General features: G+C 39.4%; 1 protein-coding gene across 1 annotated transcript; it reads left to right on the forward strand.

Annotated features, from left to right (window-relative positions):
- The first annotated feature begins 5,825 nt into the window (after positions 1-5,825).
- On the forward strand, positions 5,826-16,081 carry frg1 (FSHD region gene 1). The gene is made up of 9 exons (XM_046370556.1): positions 5,826-6,027; positions 7,190-7,257; positions 7,768-7,890; positions 10,430-10,487; positions 10,792-10,906; positions 12,375-12,479; positions 12,664-12,755; positions 14,805-14,915; positions 15,906-16,081. Exons 1-9 carry the CDS (start codon positions 5,969-5,971, stop codon positions 15,940-15,942), a joined length of 768 nt encoding a protein of 255 aa, XP_046226512.1. The 5' UTR covers positions 5,826-5,968; the 3' UTR covers positions 15,943-16,081.
- Positions 16,082-16,503: the final 422 nt, after the last annotated feature.

Here is a 16,503-nt window from a genome sequence, read left to right on the forward strand (position 1 = left end):
AAATTAGTCTCTTTTAACATTCACAACTGATGGAAGGCAGTCTCAAGATCTGTGAAGATGCGGCTGAAAAGACTGTGTGGATGGTGAGCGTCGAGTGAAAAGAAGGGAGGAAGGAATGAAAGAGACAAGAAGGGATCTGTGCTGCTCTGAGGCAAAAACAAGACTGCGTAAGCAAATGGAGCAGAGCCACAGACAGCAAGCACTAACCATTCAGAGAAAAAAAAAACACACAGCAATTGTGAATTGGACAGGGAGAGAGAGAGAGAGAGAGAGAGTTGTACACAGGTCATTTTGAACTTGGAAAAATACATGCCTGCAACAATCCTGCAATGTTATTTCAGGATGCAAAGAACGATTTGACCAAAAGAAGTTTATTTTCAGTGGCTCACAAAATTACTGGTTTCAGAAAGTTTATAATGAGACAGAAGCCAATGTGCTTTTTATAAAACTTGGCCCTGAACCCAGTCCTCAAGGGCATCAGGCAGTAAAAGGCTGTAAAAGTTTTCAGCATCTTTTATTTCCTCTATAACTTTGATGAGTAACATATGTTTGAAGGAGCCCATTGACTGCATGACATCTTATGTATTTAGATTATTTCAGTTTCATTATGCCTACTTAGAAGTACGCTACAGTGCATGTTTGTCATTTTAACACATTCTATTCACATTCTGCTTTAGCATTTAGCATATGTCATTTATGGCAAGGACTTTTAAGTTGATTCAAACCATATTATTGTGTGATATCACTAACCTGAGGTTCAATTATATCAATATTTACATTTTAAGTTAAGCTGGTGTCAAAAGCAATATGTCAGTCAGGTATGTAACACCCGGGACAAAGAGATTTTTCTCCTCAGAGGAGGAATTAAAAACCAAACCAAACCAAAGAGAGGCTGGCAAAAATGGTAGTGTGGGAACTGTTACCTTGAACATAGTGCTGAAAGGAAATGTCACAGGTGTTTATCCATTCGCTGAACTCCTCTCTTCCATAACCTGCAGCAAAATTGCCATAAGACCTCTAAATGACTGTAGACTGTAGTCAATTTCCAGACCCAGAGCCCCATGAAGTCAAGTAATACTGTAGTCCAGTCCACCATGAAACGTATTAAGGCAAGCACTCTATTCATCCAAGGATAAATAGCTTTCCTTGCACTTCCCATGTTAATCTTTTTACGTGCGTGTCTTTTGTTAATAAATGTGTTTTGTGTCCTTCATTTAATAATACGAAATATGCGCACTAGGCACTTTCTTGCTTGAAGAGCCTTCCTTTTCATGCTGCGTTCAATCACATCCTGAGATGCAGTATTCCAACAATATTCCAATTATCGTGTGACAGGTTATTTTAGTCAAGTGAAACCTGAATACATTGCAGAAAGCTTAACGATATTATTTATGAAGCTGTCATTAATAGATGATAAATATGATTTAATGACAGTCATTAATTAAATCCTTACATGGACCTTAATGTGCTGTGATTTATTTCACACCTACCTGCCAATTAAATATTGTCATCAATTTAAGTGAAATATGAAGCTAAAATTACTACATGTTACATATGCTGTATGCCTCACACCAATCAGCCACAACATTAACACCAGGTGAGGCCTCCCACCTGAAGGCTCCACCGTCAATGCACAGGACCCAAAGGATCCAACATTCTGATGCTGATGACCACAAAATACCTCCAGAGGTCCTTTGTCCTATTCCCTGACAGGTCAGAGCTGTTTTGGCAGCACAAGGGGGACCTACAAAATATCAAGCAGGTGATTTTAATGTTTGGTGCATATGGGTCATACATTTAAATTCTCAACCTGTACAACATCTCACTCTCCGCCTCTGTGATACTTCAAGAAAATGACATCATTACACCATTTTTAACCAAGAAGGCTCAGAGCACTGAGCTACTTGATCCATCTTCATCTGTCGCCCTCTTTCGGATGACGAACACATCATAAACTGCCGAAGTCTATACAAACACACACCGTGAAAGCAGAGGAAGCACATCGTGAAGGAGCGGTGACATTGACAAAGTGAGAGGGAGGCCATAGTGCAATGTAACAGCACGCTGCCATTTATGAAAACACCTGCTCCACACTGTCAGCAACTTAACCTTCTATCACCTAAATCCCCACTGGAGGATTATATGTGACAGATGTAGGACAGGATGGTGTCAGGGGGCGGGTGGGGTGACAGAAGTGACTTCATAAGTAAAAGTGTTTTTGGAAGAAGGATAAAAATAGAAAAACAACTGAAAAAGACACAGAGAGTTACAACAAACAAGTTTAAGAGAAAAAGTAATTAGAAAAGGTGTGAGGAGGGCGTTGAAATGAGACACTTCGTTAGCTTGTGCAATGTAACACAATGCCATTAAATGACCATTCATCTATTTGGAAACTTTTTCAACTGGTAAATCAAAAGCTTTACCTTGCAGTTGCTACAATGCCCACACTTCTGCTGACACTGCACCAATGTCAATTTTACACGACATTTTACTCTCACTCATCAGCAAGACTGACGGATTCTTGAACCTCTTCACTTGGGGCAGCAACTCTATGACAACCCACAGGAACAAATCTGCTATTTTCTAGCAGAGAATCATGGCTTCACACTTTGACTGCAAACAATCCAGGTGCATGCTAGAGGTCACCATCTGATGAAGCTAACAGAATTACATCATCTGCAAAGAGGAGAAACGCAAACCAGACACTCTCCTCCCCTACATGACTTACATGACAACCCTGCAGAACCCAGCCTCCTGTGAAAACATGTTTGACTTCCTGTTCAGGATAGGGACACAGCTCTTGCATACAGCTGGTCTGCCATTCAGCAGAAACCGTCCCTGAACTTCATGCAACATTGATATTCCATTAGGATACATTCACTGAAGACCATGGAAAATAATAATAATAATAATAATTACAGATAGATAGATAGATAGATAGATAGATAGATAGATAGACTATAAACCAAAAATGTCAACATGTTGGTGTAAACTAGAGGGCAAAGTTCAAATTACATAGCAATCTATCCTGTATTTTTCAAGATATTTTTAGCCTGATTCAAAGTGGTGGATAGTAAACTGACTGTGTCAGGTTTCACTGACCACATGGCTAAAGATGAGTGACCTCAAATAAATGAGAAAACTGTACTTATTTTATCATTTGTGATGCAGATTTAGGGACAAGAAACTGCCAAGAAGGTTTCAACTCAACAAGAAAGAGTTGATTCATTGTCAGCCCTGTTGTGGGTTTTGTACAGTGTACATAAAGGATGATAAATGTGCTTTTTCATAGTTGAAAGGCAGCTAATGGAGCAGGCAGACACTTTAGACAAAAAGCACTTTAACAAGGACATAGAAGACACAAAGGACATAGGAGAGTTCTTGAATTAACTCATCTTTCACCTGATGACAGATCGAACATTTAGTCTGCCAGAGGTGTCGTACTGTTTGATGATTTGCATAATTTGTGTAGTCCTCCGTGTTATGAAGGGTATTTGTAGTCACTCCATCCCGCTTGTCTTTATGATGGCAAAGCATTACCACTGATATTATGATGTATTGGTGAAGTAACAAATATTCAGATGACGAGGAGGGGATATAAGTAGCAGCTATTATTCATAACCAGTCAGAATATTTGTCTTACGGAGCTGTAATTTAGTTTGACTTAATTTTGAGTGTCAGTTTTATTGGTGCTATACGGTAATTTTAAATACTTGGGTCTCAGTCTTGTTCTATGTCATTTTTAGTTGGTTTACACTTTGGATTTGTTTGTATTTGCACCAAATTCAAGGCTTAATAGTTACAAATAGTTCATAAGTTAAAACCTGTATCTTTATTAATAATTAATAAATTATTTACTATTTTTTTCTATATAAGTAATAATCCATTAATAAGTACAACATTTGTGAAACATCTCTCTGGATGGTGGATGAGATCTCTGGCTCTCTAAGCACAAGGGACATTTTAAGCTAAAGCTCTTCAGAAGGAGTAATCTGAAGAAAAGTCTCAAGACATCAAAACAACAATGTGTGAATAAATCGAAGAGTGCAGACCTGTGTTTGTTTAAGTATTTTTCATGCTATCATCTTCTATTGGTCCTTAAACAGTGATAGGCTGTGTGTGCCCACTGTGCAGACTCCGCCACGAACAATGAAAAATACTCAGAGAAAACTGACACAGAGGTATTACAGAATACACACACTTTAAATCAATTTTGTTGCAAAATCGTCAGTCACAAATAATATAAAAAAAAGGTTTTATTTTTTTGAAATCTTAAGAATACAACAGAAGACGTGGTGTCCTATTGGAAACTATTTTTTTTTTAAATATATATATATATATAAAAAAATATTTATCAGTATATCTGAAACATTTATGACAAATAAACCAAATAGAAAGGATAAACACGAACAAAAAGGACTTCTCACAATCTGGCAACCCACATGTATCTGTATTAAAAGCTTATAACTGATAATTAGTGAATATTTTAAAGATGTATTCGGGCATCATTATGACCTATAATCCCTTCATAAATGCTGCTATATCAGAGAGTGGCACCTTTAAATAACCTGCAGAATAGTGTTAAAGTTTTGCTTGACACTTTCTTCCTTCAGCTCTTTTTCAGCACTTACAAGCTTAACTACTCAGCTTTCTCAGTACAAGTTTTGACTGTTTAATCCCATCAACAACAGGGACTACTGTCAAAGTATCACTGAATTTGACAAATGACAAATGAGGGAGTACAGCTGGAATTCGGTCCAGGCAGGGTAAAATGTGGTTTTGTGATTTCTGAAAACCCCACTAACTTCGTTAAAGCTTAAAGACTTTCCTGACCACATTAATCTTCATACTCTGATCCAACTTTTGCTCGCACACAACAGCAGACATCTAACAAAGTTATTACAGTTGTTTCTCTCCTGCATCAGTTAAGGCTACATTTGTGCTTATTTATGTTATTATGGTCAGTCTAGCTGATTTTAGGAAGTCCTCATCAGTTTTTCTCCAGTGTTGCCACTTTTTTTTTTTGTTAGATGATTGAGTTCTTACTAGTTGAGTTTTACTGCAGTGAGCAGATAACACAAGCCAGTGTCTAATTTATTTTACTTCTTGACAGTGTCCACAAATGATTTATTACCTGCTGTCACAGGCTCCTGATTGGGCCATTCCTGCTAAATGAGGAAACATTAGCATATACAGTTATATGAGGACACCTTCCTTGAGGTCAACCACCCTGCCTGCCTTAGCAGTTGATTGGTGAGCCTGTTTCCTGAGTTTGAGGTGAGGGTCTGGAGGGTTTGACTCAGAGAACATTTAGCATTTCTACTGTGTGTGTGTGTGTGTGTGTGTGTGTGTTGAGGTAGGGTTGGGTGGCTGCGGCTGGCAGGCTGGCAAGAAGATGCCACCTCGTCTGACCTCAATCCTGCTAAAATGTCTCTTATGATTTATGTTCTGCTATGATTAAATCTGATATATTAAAGAAACATTTAGTCCGTGTAATTAAGGTAGTATTGAATGACAGCAATGATTATTCTCAGCTTGACCAGGCATTAGGAAAGTATGGATATTCAGTTATCACTTGGTTGTGCACATTAGGACAAAACATGTAGAGCTGAGAGAAAATTGCATGTGTTTGACTATTGACTCAAGGTCTGTCAGGATACCTTCAGTCCACTTTAACTGGAGTTTCACTTTCTCTCCCATGGAGACATCCAAAGCAAACTCAGTTCAAACCCATCAAAGAAGCAGTTTGGATACATGACAATAACTCACAGATAGTGGATTTAAGCATCTCTTTAGGTTAAGTAAGTAGAAGGGTATTTCGGTGAGATGCATACCCTGCAGGTTAATGGTCGAATGCGCTTGGATTCGACTTTGAGTGTGCCTCCGCGGCCGCCGTACTTGTTGTCTTTGAAGTCGGAAACACGACTTGCAAACTGCTAAGTGGTTGTGCTAACCGCTAGGTAAAGCAATGGCTGAATATTCTCACGTAAAATCAACCAAGCTTGTTTTAAAAGGTCTTAACAAGGGGTAAGTGTCCCTGTTACTTAGGAAAACCGCCACTAATCGCTACCATCTGCCGTATTGTTGGTGGCTATCCACCTGAGTGTGTTTAACCTGTGCTAAAGCTAGCTGAGCCTTCAACGTCTTGTGATGTGAAAATTCTGCAGTCGCTAGCGTTAAATGTTGTGTTTTTGTTAAGGTTAACACTAGAGGCTCTTCTTTTGACCAGCCACCAGGTGCTTAACATACCAGCTGTGGTTCAGCGCTCATCAACTAATTCACTTTGTCCAAAAATAACTTTAGCTTTAGCCAAAATGTCGCATAACGTCAAGTGTTTTAAATATATTGACCTGACGTAACATATGAAGACAGTGAATTAATGAAGTCTAAGAAACTTTTCATTGATTGAACGTCCACAGATCTCGAGTGCAGTAATTGCATTGCATCATTTTGATTGGAACAATAATTAAACTACTTTGACTCTCACCACAGCAGTGTGTGAAAAGAAAACAGTGGAGAGGATAATTACCATAAGCCTTAGCCTTGTACAGTATACAAGGCTTTTATTTGAGTCATTTCTGCATTTCTTATTTACTAGTAATAATTTACAAATTATTAAGTGAACATTATTCACGTTGTTATGTTCAACTTGAATGTACTGTTAACAAAAGGTCCAAGTTTGTCTTAAGTTGATGTTGCAGCACAGACATTTATTGGAACAGTAATTTGTTTTTGCTGACCTCCAGTGCTTTGTTTTCTCACTGTACTGCAGTGATGGACCCTGTCACATGGCTGTTGGGTGTAGCTACAGGTGCAACAGACCACATTTCTGACCACGCTCAACTGTGATGCTAAAAACAGGCTTTAAAGTTCGAGTCAGAGAAGGCAGTGCAACACTGCTTTCAACCTGGTGTTTAGTTGCTCTGTAAGGTCAGCAGGGTTCAGTCCTTCCTGATGGTCCTGTAGCTCATTTCTTGGAACCGTAATTCATAATAACAACTTAATCAGCCAACTCAGCCATTTGTTATTGATTTCAAGAGCCTTGGGGTTGCATGAAAATGTATTCACTTTCCATAAATTAACTTCCCACCTGGGAGAGTTAATGTTTGGGTGTGCTTGCAAGGCTTGTGTAATTAAACATTTAGCGTGCTAATTACATTTTTTTGTTTGTTTTATTATGTTTTCCCAGGAAAAAGAAGAAAAACAAAGATAAAAAGAGAAAAGCGGCCGATGAAGAAGAAAAACCTGATGTTGTTGGTATGTTTATGTCCTGTATTTCTAAATTGTAGAAGCCATCAAAATCTAAAATATGTTGATATCCTGGTAATCTTCCCTTTAAGGAGTGAATATTATTATTATTATTATTACAGCGTGTAATGAATATGGCTGAGATAATTATTGTGAGAGAGCTTATTTTGTTATCCTCTTATGGGAGAAATATTTAGTTGCAATTTGTAGGATATGGCAAGAATTTTAGTTTAAAATATTTAAAACATTAACTAACATTGTCTTTCAGTTATCAATCAATCAGTTAACCAGCTAGCTGTGCTCACTGAGAAGCTGCGGAGCTCGATTAAGCTGATCCACTCTGCCCACAGCGGCTCCCCTCATGATCGGAGGTCACAATCCAGGCAGACTACACTCACCTGTAACGCCACTAGCTAACTGAACTAATGTTAGCAATAGTTAACTACTAAAACTATGGTGAGCAGCGGTTGTTGGGGTTTTTTTATGTTACGGCTTCTAACATGTGTTTCTGCTCACCAGGTGGTTGGTGGTGTGTCAGCAGCTTTGGGGAAATCACTGGAACAGTTGCCATAGAAATGCAGAACAACTCGTACATCCATGCCCTGGACAGTGGGCTCTTCACACTCGGTGCACCACACAACGGTAAGAAGACGCTTTGGATTGACTTCAGAATTTGACAGTCATTTCAGAGGAGACGGGTAATTCCCATGGCTCACTCTTATCCCTTTTCTCCTGTACAGCAGAAATGTTTTTGGATGGGTACCCTGCTTAACACACTGTATATTTTAAGTTTGTTAAAGTTTTCATTTTGTTGTAAGATGGCAACAGTTTTTACTGGTCATATTTCTCTCATTGCACTCAATAAAATTGCCAGAGACTCATTAACAGTAGCAGTAGATTCAGACTCAGATTTTCACAGGTATTTTACAGAGATTTTCAACCATTCATTTTTAATTCCATGAGAATTTCTTAGATGTTCAAGTGCATTTTTGCCCTTAATCCATAGACCTCTCTGAGCCAGAGATGAACACATTTTTGAAGTGTATTTTTTAGGTTATGTTTTGTATTAGTGAATAATGCTCTTAGCTGCCCAGGATTAAGACAGGGTTAGTGATGTTTCTGTTTTTGCAGTACGCTGTTGTGCAGTTAATGATACCGAACAAAGATGCTTATTAGGGTGTTTGTTTTATATGTTTAGAGGCAAGCTGTAGCAATTATTTTAATAATTAAGTCCATCAGGGAAAAAATTAATCAGTAGCTTTCTTGTTAATCGACTGTTTCCTTCTTCTCAAATGTGAGGAGTTGATGCTTTTGCTTGTCGTTTACATGCTGATAGATGTAGCACATAAGAATAGAATTGACTCTCACTGGGAGAAATTGCAAAGTAGGATTATAATGCACCAGTAGTACCATGTTGGATCTTAGCTGTTTTAACTGAAGTTGCCAATTCTGCATCCACTGACTTATCCCACAGTTGGACAAACTGAAGAACTTAAAACTCAATTTTGAGTTTTTGCTCACGTTAGGCTTCAGGCCTTCTGGGGATGAAGGAGGGTTTTGCCTTCAGTCCACAAAGCAGTAAGTATTTAAGTAGTAAATCCAGACACCAGACTGAAAAGGCTGAACAGGGGTTGAGTTGAGGGTAAGGACAGAGCTAACTCAGAGTTTTTGCTCACTTCTGCCTTCAGGCACTTCTGAGGGAGTGGTGCTCATTGAAACAGTCTGCCCGGAGCGAAACACTACTAACAATTAATTCAGCCCGCGTTTTTTGAGAACCAGTGAAAATGGCTGAGAGATTGAAGCATTCCAATTCCCTTAGTGGATCCTCATCCTCAGCATGCACAAAAGCTCATTTCTGGGAGATGAGAGAGGACAAGAGCTAGCAGTATGGAAACAGAGATTTTCCTCCTCCTGACTGGATTGTCTGCACAGGCGCCACTCTGCGGATGATGCAGCGTTTTAGAAAACTGCAAAAAGTGTTCGCATTCACCTGCAGGTCAGTGGAAACATGCAGATAGTGCCTTAGCCAACTCAGAGGGTCAGTATCTGATGTATTTGATAATCAGCCTTTTTGAAAAAGCAGCCCATGTCACATTTACCTACACTTTAATAATGTTTTTCTCGTTAATGCCTGGCAGGCTCTGTTCTCCCTTGACCTGAAGCCTGTATGACGCACTGCAAATTATGCGCAAGTGTGATTTACTGTGAGGGTCAGCCGGTGACCTAATCACAGGTAGATCAGTTGTATGAAATCACGAGGGACCTGGGACACTTCAACATTTAAATGCAACACATCTTATTCTGAATGTCTGAGTGCTGTTAAGCTGAACCCAGATCAGCATAACAGCACATATCCAGAGAGTTTGAATTATTAATTACAAGAATGCATAATTAGTAAACAGGAATAGATCTCGAGTAACTTGCTGTGAGAAGACATTTTAATAAGGGCATGTGATTGTTAATGCAGTAACTAATTCAATAGGCTACTACATTTTTGTTGTGTGTGTGGCAAAAAAGAGGCAGAATAAGGGGCTGTGTTGACAGAAACACACTGAAAAGATGATGAAAGATGAAAGTGACATATTTTGTCATTGGAGGGAACTCACTCCAACGAAATTCGTGCTCTGCATTTAACCCACCCAAGTGACGTGCACACACACACAGCAAACCCGGGGCAGTGGGCGACCGCATGCAGCGCCCGGGGAGCAGTGGGGGTTAGGTACCTTGCTCAAGGGTACCTCAGCCATGGACACCGGGACAGGGAATCGAACCAGCGATCCACCGGTTACGGGTCCGACACCCTAACCCTAACCGCTGATCCACGACTGCCACGACTGGCACGTTGCTGGGAAGCACCAGGATGTAAAGTGAGAGAAAAAAAAACCCACCACACATCAGTTTTGGGTGAAATTGGTTGTTAACAGATCAAATTGGTTGAGGGTTGCCCACACAGAACAAAAAGCTTACAACTTGTAGGGTGATGAAAGACCAACAAGCACCAGGCTTTTCTGTCTCTGTTGTGATTTTTTTCATGCCTGATAAAGTACAACAAAGCATTTCCTCCATCAACTCTGGTTACCAGGGTGACTGGTGAAAGGTCCAATCCAATCTTATAAATTAAAAAAAAAAAAAAGTGACAGTGAAGACAGTGAAAAGGTAAACACTGGTTTATGTGTTTCAGAGGATGAAGGACCTGACCCTCCAGAACAGTTTACTGCCATCAAACTGTCAGACACAAGGTGAGTAAGCAAAGGCAAACGGCACGTTGTATTTGCATCCACAAATGATCTTCACTCACTGATTTTATGCCGAGCTACTGCAGTGGCTTTTTACAGTGTCTAGTTGTGCAAGAGTAATTTACTCTTCCATTAGCCCATTCTGGAGCTGTTTCTGCACCTTTCAGGTCACAAATTAACTCTCCACTAATATTAATATTAACTTTCCCTGTAATTAAAGCAAAGCGTTTCTGTAAAACCACCGAAATAAAGACCAGACAGTGTGGTGCCATTGTAGAATTTCATTTGGTCATTTTTGCTGTTGCAGGATAGCCTTGAAGTCTGGATATGGCAAGTACCTTGGTGTCAACTCTGAGGGTTTGGTAGTGGGGCGCTCTGATGCTATTGGGTCCAGAGAACAATGGGAAGCAGTCTTCCAGGATGTGAGTGGATCTTCTGAAGTTTCTCCTAATCTTGGTGCATATGTACATTCAGCACTGTTCAATGAGGACTCCAGTAGAAGGCTATACTGATGACACTTTTTTCCCCCCATCTGGTACAACTCTTACACATTTCTTTTGTCCTGTCTTGGTCCGGTGACTTTTGTGTTAGCCGTACCCCTTTTTTTTGGAACTATGATAGGTTTAAGCCTTGACTACAGACTGGAGAAGGAGATGACAGGGAATTATGGGGAGAGAGGTGCAACAAATGTCCTCGGCTAGAGACAAACTGTCGGCATTTTAGTTGATGATTGATATTTTATTCCTTAAACAACGGGGCTCTTTAGTGGAGGCCTAAACAAGATGCACAGTATGTAAACGTTTAGACAGTCTTATGGACTTGTCTTTTTCCCTACTGATGAATTGATGTTTGAGCTGATCTTGATTCAGTTGTTTAACTCAGGCCCCTAACTGTATGTTTTATTTGTTTTTGGAATGGCTAAATTAATAGAGACCCATGTGCCCATTTCTCTGTAGCTCATAGTTTCAGACTGTCCTCTTTGAGCTGAGTTATTGGACATCTGACCATTTTTGGGGCACAGACACAGTATAGTCTTCATGGTGTGTCTCTTACATAATATATGGATAGACATACTAATGTTTGCTCTTTACTTTTTCTAATGACTTGCCTTTAGAAAGACAAGATGTGCTAAAAACTTTGGTTAAGCAGCAAAATTGCTGGGGCTCAGTATGTCATCTTCTCCATACAAGTAGAGCTGAAAGAAAGAATTGATCAGTGAGTTGATCAACGTAAAAGTAATTGGCAAATGTGACTCTTTAATGTTTTTCTTTTTCTTAAATGATTAGAAATATAATCATAACACATTTGAATATGTTGGTGTCTGTTTTTTATTGATAAAGCAGTAGAGGCTCCAGAAACTAATCAAAAGATTGGCTGATGGTGAAAATAAGTGTTTCAGATGTATGTACAAATAGTGCAAGACTGCATGAAAGTGCAAAGAATGCTGTAATAAATACTATATGGATAATAAGAACTATGCTTAAATTTAACTTGTCTAAGCAAGTCCTTTTTTTTTTTTTTTTTCAAAATAAATTAAGATTTTTTTTTTACAGTTGTTTCCTGTCACGTAAAAATGGATTTGGGAATTTTTTCTGCTACATTCCCCTGCCTTTCATGGCTCGCCTCATGGCTGATTGGAGTTTAGCCTGTGGGAGATAACACTTAGCTGTAGTCAGGAACTAATTCATTATGCAGAATGCATCTACCTTATCACTGTAGTGCACTGCTTGATGCTTTGTTGAACCTATAAACAACCTGCCCGGCACAACCTTGAGACGCTTTTACATCAAATATCAGGCAGCCTTTCATGTCTGTCACAACAACCAATCCCACTGCAGTTCTATCTAATCTACTGCCTCTTCTTCTGTTATTCTGTCTGTTCTGCCTCAGGGCAAAATGGCTCTCCTGGCAGCAAATAGCTGTTTCATCTCCTACAGTGACAGTGGGGACATTGTGGCCAAGAGCAAGACAGCAGGGGAGGACGAGATGGTGAAGGTGATGTGTAAATTGTGTTCTTCCACAAGGTCGCATGTTAATCCATTCATTTTAAGCATGCAACCTCTATGGGGTCCTGACTGTGGAGACGGAAGGGGAAAATGTTTGTGACCTCGCTTCAGGGATTCAAGGTATTGATATTCAGTGTAAAACATGTCTTTCTGCCCCCCCCTTTGCCGAACAGATCAGATCGAGTGTGGAACGAGTGGTCAAGCGTAAAGATGACATTGCAGAAGAGGACAGGGGCAACGTGAAGTCCTGCGAGGTCAATTATGTGTACGTAACCTCCACTGTGTGGAACTTCAGCTCTGACTCAATACACAAGCAGCCCACTCAACTGCAAAAGAAGAAAACCCATGTTGGCTTCTCCCTGCATATAACCTTCATATTAACCGTCTGTCATCCTCTGCTCCGGTCAATAGACCTTTTTCTGCTGCATAAATGCAGTTAAGGAGCCAATCAGAATCGTCCACACAAGTCTTTGAGCAGGTGGATGCTGTTATAGGTCACGTTAAATACAGAATGACCAAAAAAAAACAAACTAGAAACCCTTGTACACTGCAAAGCAGTCTATGGTAATTATGTTTTTGTACAACAGTACAGCCTCTGGTGTCAATAGGGATTTAAAGTTTAGCATAGTGTTTATTATTGGACTGTGTTTTAAGTGATTCTCACACGCATGCACTTTCATACTGTGAAAACTCGTCTCTCAGCTCTTCAGTGGACATACATACACAGTGTTACATACATACAGATTAGCGCTGTCACAGTATGAGATTTTCACCATGTCATCATGTTCAAAAGAATTCACAGTAATGGTATCATTGTGATATTTAAAACAGTCTAATTCGTCTTGCATTTAACTGGTAGCTGTGGATGTTGTTTGCGGCTAATCCACCCTACTTTGTGTTCCTGAAGTTTTCTTTTGGTCCATCTCAACTGATGAGTTGCTTGGTTGTCATGCAGACGATTTGTTGTTTAGAAATGATGTGTGTGCACGTTACGCACACGTAATGGATATAATTTATAGGTACTCGTCAGTGTAGCACAGACTGTATCTCTCGGTTGTCTTGTTCTTCTTATTTTAGATGTTGGAAGTAGTATTTTATGTGGCACTTGTCTTTAAGCTGTTGTCACATTGTATAAGTAATTATGCTTTTCGTTTCACAACAGCTTTACGTTCTGCGATTTAAACGGTTGACGTGGAAGGAAGTGTGATTTCCTTCCCATTATCTTCATATTGTGTCAAACTGTACTGACAAAATTTTGACAGCAAAATCACATCCCTGGATGTGAAATCACGCCTTTAAGCTACCACCTCATCAGTCCCGCGCCTTAAAGATGCAATTGATGATCTGCTATTGTGTGTGATGAGAAAGCAGGCAACGCCGCACTTCAGCTTCCGATGCTGCAAGTGTTTTATATATGACCCATCTGCAGCCTATTAAGTTCCAGGCAATATGTCTGAAGCTGTTTTTTTTTTTTTTTGCTTGGCATGTTTTGGCCTGTGCTCTGGCTCTGTTATTTGTTTTAGATGAATGCTGGGGAAATGGAATCATCATGTTGACATGTTGATAATGGCTGCCCTTGAGCCTGTGTCTTGATGTAGTGTTTAGCGTCTAGAATGCCTTTCAGGATGGAGTGCAGCATGGGAATCATAAAACACAGGCAGAGCGAAGAGAAACTAAATATCATAGAAGTTTGTGACTAGCTGCCTTGGTTGTTTATCCCACTGTTCCACAGATATTTGAATATATTGTTAAGATTTCTTACTTTAGAAGAGATTATTTTAAGCCCTCCATGCGCATTTATAAAGGAAAATGTTCATGAAGGAGGATAAAGTCCTCACAGCCCGTAACACAGTGACACCTTGCTAAATTTCTTGCAGAGCTTATTTATATACATGTACAATTTCGAGCTTAAATCCTCATTAATAAAAAGGATATTCCACTTTCATTAACAAATTCCACTGTTATCCCTGATAAAACTTCTAGTCTTAGCCGGATATTTAAATAATAATACTTTATATATTGATTTGCAGCAGCTGTTCGGCTCAGCCATCCAGACTGTTGCGATTTAGCCGCCACTGTCAACAGTTAGATACTCTGCTTTAGTTAATTCTTGGGCTCGTTATCTGGATTTTTTTTCTTTTAAAGCTGTAGCTTCTTAAAGCCTCAGTGTCAGCTGTCAGAAGAGGATAAGTTGAGAAAATGTCGCTAATGTTTAGGGTGAGTCTGTGTGTGTGTGTGTGAATGGAGAGGTGAGTAACTTGCCTTTGCACATTTCTTTTCTAACAGTTGTGAAATATTGCTGTGTGAATTACAGAAAGAAGTTTCAGAGTTTTCAAGATCGGCGACTCAGAGTTAATGAGGAAGACGCCACCGTGCTGAAGAAAGCAAGAACAGACGGGAAGTTCCATGAAGCTTTGCTTGACAGGTGTGAAAGTCAGCTCAGCAGAAGTTTATTTTCAAACACCTAATTTATCTTTTTTTTTTTTATCCTGTCACTCTCCCTTAAATGTCCCTTAAGGTATGAAGGAAATTTACACATGACTGGATAAAATCAAACTGCACAGATTCGTACAGATCCAGACAGCAATGCAACATAAAAGCAGTAAAACCCACACTGCAGTGGGACCAGTCCATGTTAATTGCGTGTTTACTTTGAAGCTCGTACGTAGGTACAATCCTGATTCCACACTGTGCAAAACGTACATAAAAACAGAACACATTTGCATGCAAGCAAGCAAGCTGTGTTTGCTGAAGACCGTTTTATCAGATGGTGAATGTCTCCTTGTCCTTACCTGTGAACGACCTCTCAGACCCAGTCGTGATGTGTCTGACTGTCCTGATGAAATAATACTGTTACTGATGAACCTGTTTACCTGTGGGAGGTGTTTTCTGACTAGTACACAGCTTTCCCAGTCTTATGCTGCTCTGTAACAACTTGTTTGAAAGGTGTCTCCGGCATCAGTTTGAGAATATATGTCAATTTACAAAAATGAATCAAGTTGATGAGGTACAACATTAAATATATTGTCTTTGGACTGTGTTCAGTTGAGTATATGTCAGGAAGGATTATCATCAGATTCTGTTTTGTTTGTTTTACAATTAACAATTGGGATTGGGTTCCAGTAACCTTAGCAGTTACTATAACAGACTGAGAAATCTGTTCACATCACCATCCTAGCAGTAGTAACAAGGAGGGTATGTGAAAATGTATGCATGTTGTCGTGTGTGTGTGTGTGTGTGTCAGCTGAAGTACTAAACACATCTGCACATCCATTGAATGTACAATGAGTTTAAAACACCTTCATCAGTTGCTTATGTGAATACAGTAACATGTTTAGCCATAAATGGTGTCACAGTTTGCACCGACATGCTGAAACACTGAACGTCACCTGTCGTCTTTTTGTCTTCGTTACAGGAGAAGCCAGATGAAAGCAGACAGGTACTGCAAGTGAAGACTCGACTTTTACCGCCATGTTTTTGTTAATGTCTTGATTTTATAGATTTGTCCATGTGACCTGACATTTAACATACTCTTTTGTTTGTTTGTTTGATATTATTAATATTTTGAATAAAATAACACGGTCAAATCAGCTTTGTTGATTCATCTTCTTGGTGACTTTATGGGATGACCTGTTTTAACTGTTCTGTGTAAATAATTTACCAGCACTTCACTTTATGATGGAGCCACTGTTTTTGCTTTCAGTTATGGGATGTCCCATGTTTCTGCAATGACTCCACAATATTTTGTCGTTGTATAAAGTGATTGAGTTGATGATACTCACTAGGAAAACAACGGCCAAAAATGATCTTTAAGTAACCTTTGATCAAAGGTCGGAATACATTATTTATATAAGCTGTGACTCCAGTCAGTATTTGGTGTGATACTCGGCATGAGTTGATTTAATGCTGATACCTAACACACTTTATGGCCAAAAGTATGTGGACAGTACAGCATTTGTGTTGTTGAGCATTTCATTTCGAAAACCATGGGCAGTAACATGCCACAGCATCTG

This window comes from Scatophagus argus, chromosome 2 (assembly GCF_020382885.2).
Source record: "Scatophagus argus isolate fScaArg1 chromosome 2, fScaArg1.pri, whole genome shotgun sequence".
NCBI classification, from domain to species: Eukaryota; Metazoa; Chordata; class Actinopteri; family Scatophagidae; genus Scatophagus; species Scatophagus argus.